Raw genomic sequence first — 16,618 nt, forward strand, 5'->3', positions numbered from 1 at the left:
ATTTAATTTGCTAGTATATGTACTTCTTATAAAGTTTGCATGAGCTAACAAGAAAGGCGCCCCATTTATAAAAAAGCAGCAGTTCCATCGCAAATAGCTGATATTTTCATGCGTGAAGTTTCGATTCGAGCGAGTAAAAATTCGTCAAAGCATGCATGCCATTATTACCTACATCAGCAGTTTGGATGAGTAAAAAGATATTAATGTTCGGAAAAGCCTTCATTTGGTCGAAGCACCTACAATATTCCCACAACTCAGTTCATCTGTCAAAAGCTGTTGCCGTTCACTTCCCCTCATTCAGAAATAATGTAAAATGTGACGTAATGCCCCAGAAACCGGACAGACACAAGATCGAGATGTTGACAATGTATAGACCGCGTGAAAAGACAGGAGCGAGTGAACTCCGGAGAATCTATGTCAGTCAAGAATAGTGTGCTACCTCGCAATGACTTGACGCATGAGAAAACTCAGAAAGGCAGAAATCTTTAATGAGAAACCTTCAGTGAGGGAAACAGTTATATGCAAACATAACAATACTATCTTTATATGTTCCAGCAGCAAAAACAGTAACTTAACCTGCAGATGCCACCAGAGTATTTCAGGATGATGACAACCTGTCAGCTAAGGTCAAAGTGATCTGGAGATTGGATGGTTTGTCGTTGGCGGTGGTGACAATGCAGTTCCAGTAGATTGGTCTGCACGTGAACTAGACGATAGCATTCGTGATCTGCAAAAGCTCGGCGGAGATATGATCAACCAGATTGTTATTCGATTCGACAATTGCTTCTCTGACCTCAATCGGTTGTTGTCAAAATGCTTTGACTTTGCACGTCTATTTCATGTTTTGTGTGGAGTGCTATCTGAAAAAAGGATACCCGGTGGACAAAAAGAAGTTCTCTGAGCTTGGCGATGCTGAGTTTCGACGATGTGCCACCTACGTTGCCCAAATGCCACACGTCCAAGAGAAAGATTTTGAGATTGGTGGGGAACTGTCATCAACTGTGTTTTGGCGTTTGAAAAAAGTGCTCATTGCCGTGGTCTAGGGAGATATGCTAGACACGCATTTTTCCAACTTTTTTAAATAGGTCAACAACAGGGAATCTTCTTTGAAAGATCTGGTTCTCCCAGAAGGAGTATTTGTGAAAGCATTTCTGGAAGGAACAAGGCGGAAATTCACTTTGTCTGATATCTTTGAAGTCCAATTTAGCAATGGTCTGAAAATTGATGCCATGTTTGATGAGGAGGCTTTTATCAAATCTTTGTACACAGACGCGTCGTTTTACTCCGCAGTTGGGCAAGAGTTTTGTCTTATTTTTTATATTTTTATGCGAAAAGTGGTACAGTCGTTCTACAGAGTGGTGAATAAACAAGAAATGGACGGGGGACAGAGCACCCGGTTTCTTATGAATCACTCAAAAGTAGATTGGTGTCTTCAGTCCTTCAATGCGACTCGGCGCTCAACGATATGGCAAAACTATACATAAACGGTGACAAGGAGCTTGGCCTATCCAAACACAGCATACCAGTTTATCAAGATCGACGATCAATGCAAAGACACCACGAAGGAGAACTGTCTAAGGTTTTAGAACGAATTGTGACTTCACAACCGAAATTGCCTTTTCTTTTATAAGCTGAAACATTCTCACATATACTATACCGAACAAATCTGTGTTCCGGAAATGCTCGCAGTCGTGCCTACTTTGAAACTTGCTTATCATGCAACGTTACTATTTTAAAGGATTTTGGGCGGTGAATCTTCTCGTTCTGGAAATGCTCGTGCCTACTTTGAAACTTTCTTATCATGCAACGGTTCAGATAGTTGGTGCCGTTAACAACAAGACAAGGCAATTAACACTAAACTTGTACAAGCCTGGACCTGGTCTACCAGATGAAATAATTGCTCTCATCAAACCTATTTATACCAGATTTAAGCAGTAATGATTTGTTGAGCAAAGGTTTCGATGGGAAAGCCCAGAATCAAAAAGAGAAAAAAAACTTTTAAAGAACTGTATGGTGACTAATGAAGAGGAAGACAATGACTGGATCTGTCACATTTGTAGTGGTCGATGGAAGGATACCCAAACTGATAGGGTGCAGTGCACTGTGTGCAAAACATGGGTTCATGAGGAGTGCACAGTAGATGATATTTGCCTTTTATGTGAATAAACAATCAGCTCCTAGTTTACTGAACACAGTGAGCATTAAAAACCAATCAGGGAAGAACAGTCTTTATCCTTTGAGAACATTTTAGCCTTGATGATAAGCAGTGCACAGTAGAAAAACAATTATATGTAAATAAACAATTAGCTACATTGGTTCCTATGAACACAGTTTTTTAATTACACTAGAGTATGGCATACAATTTTATCTTCCAATTTTATCCGGCAATTATGTATTTTACCTGATAAGCTATTTTAGTGTCAAGTGGTTAGAAAATTTGTAATTAAAAAAATTACCATCTTCTATACAACTTAATTCCATCATTTCTTAGCCACTTAAATGCCGAGAAAAGTAAAAAAACAAGTTTCATTCATTTTTTAACTGGAACTGGAAATAGCAAGTGACGCATTCATATATTTTTGCCATGTACCAGGTACCTCTTTTATGCTATATACCTTTTTAAGTAGCATATGTTTCTGTGTTTTATACATCTTTACCCGGTCACTTACTTCTTATATACATATATAATATCTCCATAGGCATAGCCTTGTTGTTAAAGCACTGCTCTGGAATAGCACGTGTGTAGATTCAATGTGCTTATAGTAATTTATAAATTGTCTATTTGAATATACGGGTACACAAATATTTATTTATGTATGATCACAGAAATGCTTCTATTCTGGGAGGGTTCAATAAGTTCATTGATTCAATTCTAACCGGAAGACCGAATATGGTGAATTTGAATTTTATCAATTATTAATTATTTACTGAAAACTACGAATTTTTTTGGAAAATCAAGAAAATACCGATAACTTCAACCCTATATATTCACAGGATTCGCGCCCAAATAATAAAATTGCAACAATTTACAAGCTAATTTGAGAGAGTTGGAATTCACAACATCACAACAAAATAGCCATAAAAAGTGGTATAAATACAAAACAGCACACTACAGTACATTACAATACAACACTGCACACCAGAAAACATGGCACATGAAAAATTATAATGAAACTTTTAAATAATAAACAACTGAAAGTAAAACAAGTGAAGATATCTATTGCAAGCACAAAGAATAAAGATGCAACTTTGCAATAGTGGACACAATATTTTTGACATTGCCTAGTGACCTATCAGAAGAGAAGCAAAAATCTGGTACCTCTTTTTGTTCCAACTTCAGGTCATACTTTCATTGTCTTTCTAATATTGTGGCTGATCCTTGTATTTTCAGGGTTGTAAGGGTCGTGGCTGAAACAATCACAAATATATTTAAACATTACCATGCCATGGGTGTAATAAGAAATCAACCTCTACAGTATTTCGTAGGTAAAGAGAAAGAAGTAGGAATAAATAAAAAAAAATAGCAACAGGTACTATAAAGCTACCATGAGTATAAAAACACACAAATAGGGCTAAAAAACATTAAGTAATCTCTCAAGGTATTTTTAAACAAAAAGCTTTCACGTCCAAGTAACACAAAAATACCATACCTCCTTGGCCTCTATTCAATGTTCGAATGGATGCAAATGAGGCTCAAGATTTTTTCCAAAACAATCTTGACATATTTTAATGAGCAGAGAGCTGACATAAGATGACACAAGATCACATGGAACCAAATGTCAAACACCAAGCTAAAAAATATATCAAGAAAATGAAGTTACTATAACATGGCGTTGTCAAAAAGGTATAGGATCAGGGCTTACACAACTTATATTTGCATATGACTGTACCTCATAGAAGGGTGGCAAAAAAATAAACAAAGAACTTGAAAAGAATGCATAATATATTCTATTAAAACAGATCCCTCCCTCCCTTGTGGAGTGTCAATTGAAAAGAGATTTCTTTGCAATGTGGAAGCCCTGTATGGGATACTCATCCTGGTATATGTCAGCTACTATGTAACTACCATATAGGATAAAGAAATTATAATTGTCAATGCACATGATTGAGTAGACTAGCTTGCTCATAGATATACTCTTTTTCTGCTAGTCTCAGCAAATGTCATCAGCATTATTTGTCATGATGGATCAAATATTGAGCTCAAAATATTTGGCTCTAATATAGAGTCAGGACAACCAACACATGCTACAGTAGGCAAAAGGAAAAGTCTTATGTCTGCCAACTAGAAAAAAATTCATTGTAATTTTTCTGTCACTATATACATTAAATACAATTTACTTAAAAGCTGCATATTAGTGATATATTACTGGGCCCATGCTTATGTATCAGCTTATGCATCCCTTGGTAAACATTTTTACCCTACGGATGGCAGAAGTTACTAATCAGCAATCCTATATATGAATGAGTCCAGCTGATAAAGCAATATTATACTGAGCACACCACAAAAAATACCCCCTATACTCTATAGACAGGAAACTGCCAAGGTTTTTCTTGTCAGACTTTAATACATATGTGTAAATATTGTCGCAATTTTGTGCCATTAAATCCCCGTTTCCAAGCAAACTTGCTGGAAAAATTTAAGACAACTAAAATTATGATAAACAGCGAATTATTGTACCAGATAGGCAGATATTTATTGAAAATTTGTCAAAACAAAGGATTATATACTGAAGTAAAGCAAACCGCTATTAAGCGCACGTGGCGCAGCTAGTGTGTGTATTAAAACTGGGCCAAACATATTCTCACAATAAAACTGTATTCAATATTTTATATTCCTAAAACAATATATAGAAATACACGACAAAACAGCATTCAATATATTTCATTTGGGTTAAACTTACCGAGTAAAATGGGCAAGAAGCATGATTACAACTAAAGAATTTATGATCGAAATATCTCAATTTGTTGTTTGTATATTCCACATATTGTCTGCTTGTCTTCTTTATTTCTGGTCGCAGTCCACATAACCCGTTTCATTTACGCATTGTGTGCTTTTTTTTCAGATAAATACTGTAAAAGTTCAACGTATATCGTTATACAAGACAAGTCATCAACCATATGACAGTTTGTGACCTGGTTTGTTCTGGTTTGTGAGTGTGGTTGTGAGGAGTGAAGGATCCTGGGTACGAGCTTAATTGAGCATGTTAACCATCATGGCATCAATCTTGTAACCCGAGAGGTAACCCATGTTAGTTACATCCGTAATTAATATCATTATGCAAACTTGATTACTCGAATTCCTTCCCGAAAGAATGGTCAAAAAAATTTTAATCGATCGAAAAGAGTCAAAAGACGCTTTTGCAGTCTGCTTTGTATATATGTAGTCTTTTTCGCCTACAAAGTTACAAATCCTGTGTGCACAGTAGTGGAATATGCTTAGAGCCTTTAGCTTAATGTTTACGACTAGCCTCTACCGGAAACGACAGAATTTGTTTTTATCGGCTCTCGCTGCAAAGATTTTGAAGGCGGTAAAGCTGTATGGAAAAGCTTTTCAAACATGGCTTTAAAAAGGCCGTTTTCAGTACTGATACGTCAGCTAAATGCCACTATATAGGCACTAATTAACAATTGGTCAAAGTGTTTTAAAATAATAATCAACACAGTCTCATGAAAATTTATAATTACTTCAAATTTCTTATTTGAAAAACAACAACAAAAAGTTATGGTCACCGACCAGAGACAGTGAATCTTGACCAATCAGAATACAGGAAAATCAATAGTCACCTCGAAATATATACTAATGACTAATGTAAATCTATAGAATACGAAATAACGTGATATAGAAATAAATTTCAAAATTTGAAAGGTTCTTGCGATCATATACATCAGGGTAATTCTTCGTACACGGAATCATTGGAAGCTTCATTTCCTGGATTGCTATTCTGGTTCAATGAAGCATACGCTTTGACGTCTTCATAAGGACTCTTGTGAAGAGGCTCATAACCTTCAGTGACTAAACTTTGGTAATCCTCACCAATACGATCCCTTTTTGAATTGTCAAGTTCTGTATATTCCGCTTCTTCAAATTTCGGATTAGGATTGGCGACTGTTTCAGGGTCTGCCGCATATCCAACAATTTTCCCATCTTCATTTTCATTGTCGTGTAGCTCCTTTCCATGACCTTTAGCAATCAAACTTTGATAGTTTGCATCAATTGGATCCATTTTGGAAAGGTTTAGCTCTGCATATTTCGGTTCTTCCAATTGAGAGTCTGGATTGTTACCAACTTCCGTGTCAAGCTCGTAGGCGACATTTTGAATGTTACGGATGTCTTCAGTGTTTTTCACCTGTGGTTTTCTTCGATGGAAACAACAAACCACAATGAACACGCCTGCAACTAAAACAACCACCGCTGCAACTACTATTCCAATGATGAGGCCAGTGCTAATGTTACTGCCTGGTGAAACTGGTTGATTAGATGATACTGGAAAAGCAAAATTTAATGTCACAACAATATGAATTAATTTAAGGTATCTTCTAACTTAAAGATCTCATCAAAATAATGTTGAAGTTCTCACGAAAATATTTAACCACATGCGCACCCTTAATTAGATTTAGGCCTAGGTTATCAGTCGCATTTTGGTCGCGTCGAATGCAATTGAAAGAATAGATAATGAGATGATAAACCTCATTAAGCTTCATTGTCATCTCATCTATATCGTCCGAATTAGTCTTTCTCCCGATGACGTTTTTGGGGTACTTTCAATTTTCTCAAATGGGTTTAAAAAATAACAACATGAAAAGCATATTTTTTGAATCACCAGACCATTTGAAGAATAAATTTAGCCTAAATTTAAACACAATCGCCGTTGCGAGATCTTACGCTCACGGTCTTGAAAAAAGTACCTCCAAAATGGCGGCATATTCGTCATCGTGGAAAAGGCTAATTGCATTCGACGCGACCAAATTATTTATGCATTTTGATTGGGTTGATAAAAATGTGAACAAACTTCCTGATACGTACGCGCCTAAAACGGAATTCCTCCATGTTAGATTCACTCAAATAATATATTTTTGCTCCTGAGCATGGTATAAGAAATAGAAGTACTTAAAACTTACTTTTAGTTTTACAGTTTGTTCCATTTCCTTCATATCCGATTTGACATTCACAAACGAACGACCCATCAGTGTTTTTGCAGTTTGCGTTGAAACCGCATGGCCCTTTCAAACATTCATTAATATCTGCAAAAGCAGCATAATATTTGAGCTCTGGCAGTATATTACCATTGGCGCACGGGCGCAACTTCGTTTGGGGGAGGGGGTGTCCAAAAAAAATCGCCCGAATTTTTGAATTGTACAATTTGCCCGAATTTTAACTTTTACCAGAATTGTAACAATAAACTTGGCAAAGCGGCCGATGTGCTTTCAAGAAAGTGCAACAAAAATGGCCAAATAGAGTACACTACATATGTGATATATAATAAATTATATATAATGTGTGATATATATATATATATATATATATATATATATATATATATATATATATATATATATACATATATATATATACACCCGTTTGCAAAAACGTTGGCCGCAGATAGATAATATATAGATAGATACTCGAAATCTAATTAGAATTGCATATGTTGTGTAATATTATTGAAATCCCATGCAAATGTAATCATATGCAATTCTAATTAGACTTCGAGTAACTATCTATCTATCTATCTGCGGCCAACGTTTTTGCAAATGGGTGTATATATATATATATATATATATATATATATATATATATATATATATAATTTTTTGTGCTTTCGCGCTTATTCTGTTCAACTCGGTGAGTGGGAGATTTCAAATGTTCGAGAGAATAAACTTTAAAATAAAATCTTTCCCATACTTCATCGTCTAAAGAGATTATACCTGTGAAGTTTGTTCCATTTCCTTCATATCCAGTTTGACATTCACAAAGATATGAGCCATTAGCGTTTGTACAGTTTGCTTTAAAACCACATGAGACATATTCGCATTTATTAATGTTTCCAAAGACAGATCACGACTACGCCGTAGAGATTTTTCGTAATATATTATATAAAATACATTCTATAGTAAGATAATGATTAAGTTTGATTAGGAAAGATTCATTTTGATTAAATTGTCAATCGACTAAGACTATATGTAATCGCTCGTTACCTGAAGAGTGGATCTCTACAGCTATCTCTGAATTCAAACAATTGCTGATATAGGTCCTCGCTATATCTCTCTCTCTGACTAACGACTAAAGACAATCTACTGTGCATGCGTTTTGTTACTTGTAATTGGAACCGACATCCTGTTCATACTATCGTCAATCATATATGTTAATCATTGATGTAAATCAAGGTGTAATCAAGTTAAGGAATCAATTAGATATAATAAGTAAGTAAAGTAAGTTAGGCTGTCTGAAACAACCCTCCGGGCCTCTGTTAAAGAGATTCCTCTTCTAATATCATGCAGCATTTCTGTACTGACCGTTTATAAGTTCCCGTCTTCGTCTTCACGATTACGTTTCTTACCACACCGTCTTGTCCCGGCATAACCTCGACGATACGTGCCATGTTCCACCTCCCGCGTGGGAGATTGTCGTCTACCAACATTACGATGTCATTGACCTTTGGCTGTCTCTTCTTTTGCCTCCACTTTGTTCGGCGCATCAAACTCTGCAGATACTCCCGTTGAAACCGTTGCCAAAACTGCTGGATTAATGACTGAACATATTCGAACCTTTTTCTGCTGCTCTTTACTTCTTGGAATGGACCTTGTGGTGTCTCTGATGTGGCACGTCCTAAGATGAGGTGGTTTGGTGTCAGCGGCTGCAAGTCGTTGGCATCATTGGATGGATATCCAAGAGGTCGGGAATTAATCAAGCATTCTACCTCTGCAAACACTGTCGCCATGTCGTTCCATGACAACGTTTGTTGACCAACGATGGCCTTCAGTGCGGATTTCGTCAACTTCACCATGCTCTCGAAAAATCCTCCTTGATGGGGGCTTGCAGGCGTGTTGAACTTCCATTTCAGCTTATGTGATACGGCAAAGTCTTCCAGGTTTTTCCTTCCTTCTTTTAGAAGTTTCTTCAATTCTCGTTCTGTACCCACGAATGACGTTCCGTTATCCGAGATTATGGTTTTGGGCCAACCATGATGAGCGGCGAAACGTCGAAGGGCGTGTAGGAATGCTTCTGTTGATAAGTCTTGGACGATCTCCAAGTGTATTGCACGAACAGTGGCGCATGTAAAGACGGCTCCCCAGGCTTTTATCTTCTTGTTTCTCCCATACTTCAAATAGAAGGGACCAAACAGGTCGACGCCCGTGACTGTAAATGGTGGTGCAAACAACTTCAATCTGTCGGGAGGGAGGTCAGCCATCAGCGTGGTATGCGGGTACTGTCTAAGTCTGCGACAAGTGACACAATCTTTGACTATCTTCCTGACCAAATTTCTGCCACGAGGAATCCAGAACTTTCTTCGACATTCACACAACGTACGTTCGCGACCGGCATGTAGGACGCGGTTATGAGCGTCTTTGACGACTAGCTTCGATATAACGTGGCTTACTGGTAGCAACACTGGGTGATTTTCGTCAAATTGCAAGGGAGAGCGAGCCAATCTTCCTCCCACGCGGACTACGCCGTCTTCTTTGAACGGGGCCAAATCTTTGTACTGATGTTCCCAGTCGCCAAGCTCCGTCTGAGCTGACTTTACCCAATGTGTTTCGGCTGATTCGATTTCCATCGGCTCGAGGGGGCCATCTTGTCGCTCTGCTGGGGTCTTACTGTTCTTAATAAAACGGAGACAATAGGCTGTGATTCTGCACAGTTTCCTCCAGTTCGAGAATCTTGATGGGTCCACTATGGGGTGTGTAACCTCTCGTTGCAGGGCAAGGATGTGTGCTGAACTCTTTACATCTGGTAGTTCAACTTGCTTGTTTGGGTGGGAGGGCCATTGCTCGACTGGATCTCTTAAAAATGTGGGGCCTTTCATCCAACGCTCTTTCAACTTTTCCACTGGAATGCCTCTACTTAGGTCATCTGCAGGGTTCAAACCTGTTGGAACGAATCTCCAGCAGCAGGGTTCCCATGAGGTCTGAATTTCTGTCACTCGAACTCCGACGAATGGCTTTAGGATGGTCGATTCTGCTTGGATCCATGCGAGCACAATCATGGAATCCGTCCAGAACGTTACGCTTGATGGTTTTATCTTGAATTCACCTTGGATCGTTTTAGCTAGTCTTGAGGCTATTAAGGCCGCCATAAGCTCCAATCTCGGTATAGTTGTTTGTCGAATTGGCGCGACTCTCGCTTTGGCTGCCACAAGGCGGGCTTCGACACCGTCAGGTCGTGACCAAACAAGATAGGCTGCTGCTCCATAGGCATTGATACTGGCGTCGGAGAATACGTGAAGCTGTGGTGAACCGGATGCATTATTCGGCTTTAGACAACGCGGGAAACAAACAGTGGATAGGTTTTCTAACTCATCGAATATCTTGTCCCAATTATGCTGTAGCTCTTTTGGAAGTGGGTCATCCCAATCAAATTTCTTCATTTTCCATACCTCCTGCAGCGCCATTCTCGCTTTTATCGTTACTGGTGTTGCTAATCCGAGGGGATCGAAGATTCGAGAGATGTTTGACAGGACTGATCTTTTCGTATAAGGGGTTGTTCTCTTTAATTGGACTTGAAAATGAATCGTATCAGACATCGGATTCCACGAAACTCCCAGAGCTTTGATGCCGCTTTGCTTGTCGAGGTTTACTTCGCTTGATGAAGGTGAGATTTGATCTTGCGTTTTTTCATTCTTTTCGCATTCACGGTTTGTTGGAGTTCAGGTGAGGAGCAATGCCATTCCTTTATATTGAATCCACCTTCTCCAAGTATCTTCTCTACGTCCTTGATTCTCTTCTCTCCATCTTGCACAGTCGGGCATGAATGGATCAAGTCGTCGACATACCGGTCCCTCTCAATGATTTTGGAAGCCTCCGGTGTGCGTTCCTTGTTTTCCTCCGCGATCTTGAGCATCACGTAGCTCGCCATGTCTGGAGATGGCTTGTCCCCGAAGGTAACGCGGAGTAGGGCGTAGGTCGTCGGCTCCTTTGTCGTGTCCATGTTTCTCCATAAGAAACGATGCATTTGGCAGTCACTTTCAGGCAGAAGTATTTGTAAGAACATCTTCGATATGTCCCCGACAAACGCCACCTTTTCTTCTCGAAAGCGTAGCAGAACTCCCAGAAGATCGCCAATCAGACAGGGTCCTTTGTACAGAAACGAATTGAGCGAGATATTCTTGTAGGGGGATGCGGGGTCAAACACGATTCTGAGGGGCGTGCTTTTCTTTTCTGGCCGGTAGACGCCGTGGTGAGGTAAATAGTGTGCATGGGGTTTTCTGACTTCTTGGTCTTCTAACTTTCTGGCCCATCCGTTCTTCTCGTATTCCTTAATTGCTTCATTGTACATCTTTGCTTTCGTTGGATTTCTTTGTAAGCTTCTCTCTAAAGACTCGAGTCTTTGCCGTGCCAAGGGATAATTATTTGGTAGTCCTGCAGGATCATTCTTCCAAGGTAGTCCGATCACGTATCGTCCGTCTAACTTCTTACACGAGGACTTGAACAGTTCTATGGCCTTTTTCCCGTCGTTGGTCATCACGTCTACCGGACATTTACAGTCTGGAGCTCTAACTCCAACGGTTTCAAAGTCATAGAATGTTTCCAGGTTGATTTTTCTTGCGAAGCTGAGGTAGTTGTCGGGTGAACCCTTCGCGTTGTCAGGACCAATAACATGCCATCCAAGCTTTGTCTTTTTGGCTATTGGTTGGAACGGTAAACCTTGACGTACTTCATTCTCGGCGTGAAGGTGGCTGTATTGTACACCAAGAATCAAATCGATCGGACCAGCGTGATGTGAAAAGTCAACATCTTTTAGGTGATCAAAGGAGCTCAACCAAGCGCGATCAAGAGGGGGGACGTTGATTATGGTGTAGCCAATCTCGTGAGCCTCTATTGGAAACGACTCGTTTCCGTTCAATGGAGAAATCCAAAACTTTACTCTGCGACTGTCGTCTTGAGTTATTCTCTCTCCTCCAACGACTGCGATATTTATCTTCTCTTTCTTCCCTTGGAGACCCAGGGCTTTGGCGAATGACTTTCGGATGACTGTGATACCCGCGCCGCTGTCTATCAACACGTTTCCTTCGCGTACGTTGCCGTTGGAGGACTTGAAACAGACTCTGACGACTGGCATAATTCCATCTCTATCGAGGGCAGAAGTCACCGAACCTAATATAGGATTCGTTTCTTTACTGGCGTGTAGCAAGCGGTGGTGGAAATGAGTGCAGTCGTCTACATCACACTTTGCTTTGGATCTACAATCCTTTGTCACGTGACCGCGGTTGAGGCAGGAGAAACAGAGTCGCTGCTTCTTGACGTGTTGGATTCTCTCATCGGTGGAGCAGCTCGAAAACACAGGGCATTCTACCACTCGGTGGTCTTCTGAGCAAACGTAGCATTGGATTTTTTTCTTTTCTCTTTGTCCGGAAGCGATCCCACGCCTGTCACGCTGAGGGAAGCGGGCTTCGGATTTCTGGATATCCCCAAAGTCAGGGTCGAATTCAGCCTTCACGCGCTTTCGCAGAAATCGTCCGATATGCTCAAGAGAAGGCGCTTCTCCCCTTTCCCTAATATCCGTCGCTGCTGCTTTCCATTTATCTATAAGGTTGTCAGGCAGCCGCTTGACGACGTCGCGCAGATTATAGATGGAGTTTGCGTCTGCGAGGCGATTGATTTGCTTTAATGTTGCGACACAATTCATGACATCAAACGACAACTCTTGTAGGGCCTGTCTATCACTGCTCTGAATTTTACGTCTTTCCAGTAGCTTGCTGATGTGTGCTCGTGCTATAGCGCTTGGTGTGCCAAATTGTTCTTTCAAAGTTTTTAATGCCGTTGCGTACATTTTCCCGTGAGAGCCGAGACCGCTTACTGCGCGACGGGCGCGGCCTGCTAGATGCATTTTCAATTGTACCATTCGTACATTATCGGTGAGATGAGACTTGTCATGGATGTGTAATTTGAAGCGCTCAATGAATTCAACATATGTAAGCGGGTCGCCGTTGTATTCGATTAACTCAATGCTCGGGATGTCCTTGCTTGCTTCTAACTTATAGAGGGCTTGCGCGACAGACATTTCTGATAGCGTATTCGGTAAAACAGTCTCTTCAAACTCAGTTAGGTCATTTATCCAACTATCAAATGCCCGAGGTGACGACGGAAGATAATTGGAACTGTTGACAGGTTGACTTGAATTCAATCGCTCTTCCGAACGTATTGAAATATCTCTTTCTGAATTCAGATTGAAATCATGTGAAGTACGGTTGCCCGTATCATGCGTAGTGGGATTGATCACGTCAGATGCAACAGTGTTCGCATTATTTTCAGCCTCACTCTCAACAGGGGTTGCTCCCGCGGCGGAAGTACTAGGTTGCGTTTCCTCAGGCATGCTGGCTCCTACTGTTACATAACTTACATTGTCCTTATTCGATGGATGGAGAATCTGTTCGTTGTTTAAGGACTTTGCTTTGACGCTAGAAAGATCGACTGCCGATTGCATATACTCTTCGACAGCCCCTTCTATGTCATATAGATCATTTGTCAGTTCGTCTTCCCAATCGTCCATATTGGACGTTTGACTTTCTTCAGCATAAATATAAAGCTCAGCGTGATATTCACGCGCCAACTCAAAGTCCTTTCGGATTTGTGTTAGTTCTTTCTCTATTTTCTTGCGCGCCTCTGCGCCTTCATCGATAAACTTTCTTACTCTCTTTATAGATCGAGTAACCTTACCTCGCTGTAGCGCTCGTTTTTTCTTTAGATTACTCGCCAACTGCGCGTCAGACTCGCCAGTTCCGTTGCTTGCCTTTTCGCCTTCATACAACTGTCCACTCTGGACCTCTTCTGTCGCCATGATCTTGTCTTATAACCAAATTGCGGCAGAATACACTTCTTCAGAACTTGTTTCCAAAGACAGATCACGACTACGCCGTAGAGATTTTTCGTAATATATTATATAAAATACATTCTATAGTAAGATAATGATTAAGTTTGATTAGGAAAGATTCATTTTGATTAAATTGTCAATCGACTAAGACTATATGTAATCGCTCGTTACCTGAAGAGTGGATCTCTACAGCTATCTCTGAATTCAAACAATTGCTGATATAGGTCCTCGCTATATCTCTCTCTCTGACTAACGACTAAAGACAATCTACTGTGCATGCGTTTTGTTACTTGTAATTGGAACCGACATCCTGTTCATACTATCGTCAATCATATATGTTAATCATTGATGTAAATCAAGGTGTAATCAAGTTAAGGAATCAATTAGATATAATAAGTAAGTAAAGTAAGTTAGGCTGTCTGAAACAATTAACATCTACAAAGTTGCAAGGAATTTTTATGGAAGGAATTTTTAGAAGGTATACGTGATACGTCAATGCAACCCTACAATAGCAAATAACAATTGGCGTCCATGTGTAGTAAATACACAATAATTTATAGGTAATGCCACGAAGATTCTAATAAAATAAGAATAAAATAACTAAACTATTTACAATAATTATATATTGAAGATATCCTATACCTACAGTGTATTTAAATATGTTCAATGTCAATGGCGTTTATACAGTTTTAAAGCGTTGTAGTTCTCTGCCGATCTAGCTGCATCAGGGAGAGCGTTCCATAATTTGGAGGCTTGATACCGCCAAGACTTCAGCCCGTACGTGGTAGAATTTACTTTGGGCAGTTTTAAGATATCTTCACCTCTAAGCAAGTATGAACTTTGTCTGAGATCTAGCAGCTGATCTTTTAGACTTTCCAGTGAGTTAGAGTCATTTATTAATTTATATACATTAGATATTATTTTCTTTACTCTCTGGTGTCTCAAAAGACGTGCATTTCCTATTTTATTAAGCAGTTCTTCATATGGAGTAGATTTGTCTTTAAAGACAAAGCGAATTGCGCGTTCATTGACTTTTTCCAACTTGTCGGCAGATGACTTATTGCAGAAATGCCAGCTTTCGGAACAATAATTGAAATGGGGAGCAATGAAGGAGGTGTAAATACTTAATCTCGTTTCAAATGGAAGCATGTTCCTCATACGTTTTAATACGGCGACTTGTTGAGATACTTTACGACAAACTTTGCTCACATGCATGGCAAATTTCAGTTTTTCGTCAACAGTTACCCCAAGTAGCTCCAAAACCTCGTTGTTTTTGATAACTGTGTTTTCGCAAGAAAATTCAGGTTTAATCTCTGTTTTTCCCATTGCGATGGCTTGATATTTTGTATAATTTCTTTTCATTCCATTTTCTGCATACCATTTGTCGACGTTGGTCAAGTCAGTGTTTATGGTCTCTTGAACTTTAACTGGATCTGGATCTGCGTAAAAAATTTGCGTGTCGTCCGCATACGCCGACAGTTTGCTTTGATCTGTGACATATGCCAGATCGTTCATAAACATATTAAAGAGCAAAGGTCCCAATATGGATCCCTGAGGGATGGCAGCAGAAATATTTTACCAGGTTGAATAACTGTTCCTATATTACTTGACTCTTTGCTTTCTATTGAAAAGATAATCTTCAATAAGTGCAGATGTTTTTTGATCAGCCCCGTATTGTCGTAGCTTTGAGACAATTAGATCATGTGGTAATGTGTCGAAGGCCTTTGACAGGTCCATTGATAAGAGTCCAATAACTTTGCGATTGTCTAGTTCTTTCCTTCACTCCTCAGTCAAGCTTAAGAGAGCGGTATCGCAACCATGGTGCTTCCTGTAAGCAAACACATGTTTGTGATAGATATTCTCAAAGTGGGGACTCATCCTGGTGCTCATTATCGTTTCGAACAATTTTGAAAGAGAAGGCAAAATCGACAGTGGTCTATAGCTGATTTTATCTAACGCACTTTCTTTCTCGTAGACAGGAGCAATTTCACCCTGTTTCCATTGTTGCGGAATTTTTTCGTTGTCCAAAACATAATTAATCAGAGTACTCGGAGGATAACAGAGAACATCAGCGGATTGTTTTAGTGTCCGTGGGAGGATAAGTTCGCATCCAGTTGCCTTGTTTTCTTTGATACTAAGCAAGATATCTTTTACTTCTCTATGCTTCGTTTTCTTAACAGACAAAGACTAATGTCTGGTGTGGGTCTTACCATACTAGTGTCTGAGCGTGTAATACTTGTAAAGAAACGCAAAGTTTTTTAAAATGCAATTGTACGGCTTTCCTTCTCATACTGACAACCTTATTTCTCGTTTGACGGTAATTTTCCCAGTCTACTGGATTTCTAGATTTATAAAACTTTTTTTGAAGTCTATCCCTTTCTCTCAAGTTTATATAATACATATATTTCCTTGAATCCCAACGTCAACCTCAACGATATACAATTCGAATTCTATTACAAACCCCTCGGCATCTTTGGAGACAGTTCGCGTTAGGGAAATGGGTCTAAGGTGATTGTTCACATCCTCGACCGACGACCGGGCATTGTTTTGGCACTGCATGAGATGACATTAGATAATTTCCAAGATGAG

General features: G+C 39.6%; 2 protein-coding genes and 1 long non-coding RNA gene across 3 annotated transcripts; all 3 read right to left on the reverse strand.

Moving 5' to 3' along the window:
* Nucleotides 1–2,998: 2,998 nt before the first annotated feature.
* On the reverse strand, nt 2,999–5,140 carry LOC114536818. Its single transcript, XR_003688487.1, has 3 exons — nt 4,902–5,140; nt 3,651–3,791; nt 2,999–3,408 (listed from the first exon to the last, which is right to left on the reverse strand). It is a non-coding gene; the product is annotated as an uncharacterized LOC114536818 (long non-coding RNA).
* Nucleotides 5,141–10,792: 5,652 nt separating this feature from the next.
* On the reverse strand, nt 10,793–14,449 carry LOC114536804. The gene is made up of 2 exons (XM_028558146.1): nt 14,201–14,449; nt 10,793–14,110 (listed from the first exon to the last, which is right to left on the reverse strand). The coding sequence occupies exon 2, from the start codon at nt 13,994–13,996 to the stop codon at nt 10,793–10,795; it is 3,204 nt and encodes a 1,067-aa protein (XP_028413947.1). The 5' UTR covers nt 13,997–14,110; nt 14,201–14,449.
* Nucleotides 14,450–14,698: 249 nt separating this feature from the next.
* Nucleotides 14,699–15,544, reverse strand: LOC114536805. Its single transcript, XM_028558147.1, has one exon. The coding sequence runs from the start codon at nt 15,542–15,544 to the stop codon at nt 14,699–14,701; it is 846 nt and encodes a 281-aa protein (XP_028413948.1).
* Between the last annotated feature and the right edge of the window lie 1,074 nt (nt 15,545–16,618).

Source organism: Dendronephthya gigantea, unplaced genomic scaffold (assembly GCF_004324835.1).
Source record: "Dendronephthya gigantea isolate DGI-Jeju-01 unplaced genomic scaffold, DenGig_1.0 000147F, whole genome shotgun sequence".
In the NCBI taxonomy this organism is placed as follows: Eukaryota; Metazoa; Cnidaria; class Anthozoa; order Malacalcyonacea; family Nephtheidae; genus Dendronephthya; species Dendronephthya gigantea.

Excerpts from the sequence above, each read along its gene's own strand:
- LOC114536804 (XM_028558146.1), bottom strand. The coding sequence starts at position 13,996 with ATGGCGACAGAAGAGGTCCAGAGTGGACAGTTGTATGAAGGCGAAAAG.
- LOC114536805 (XM_028558147.1), bottom strand. The coding sequence starts at position 15,544 with ATGAACGATCTGGCATATGTCACAGATCAAAGCAAACTGTCGGCGTAT.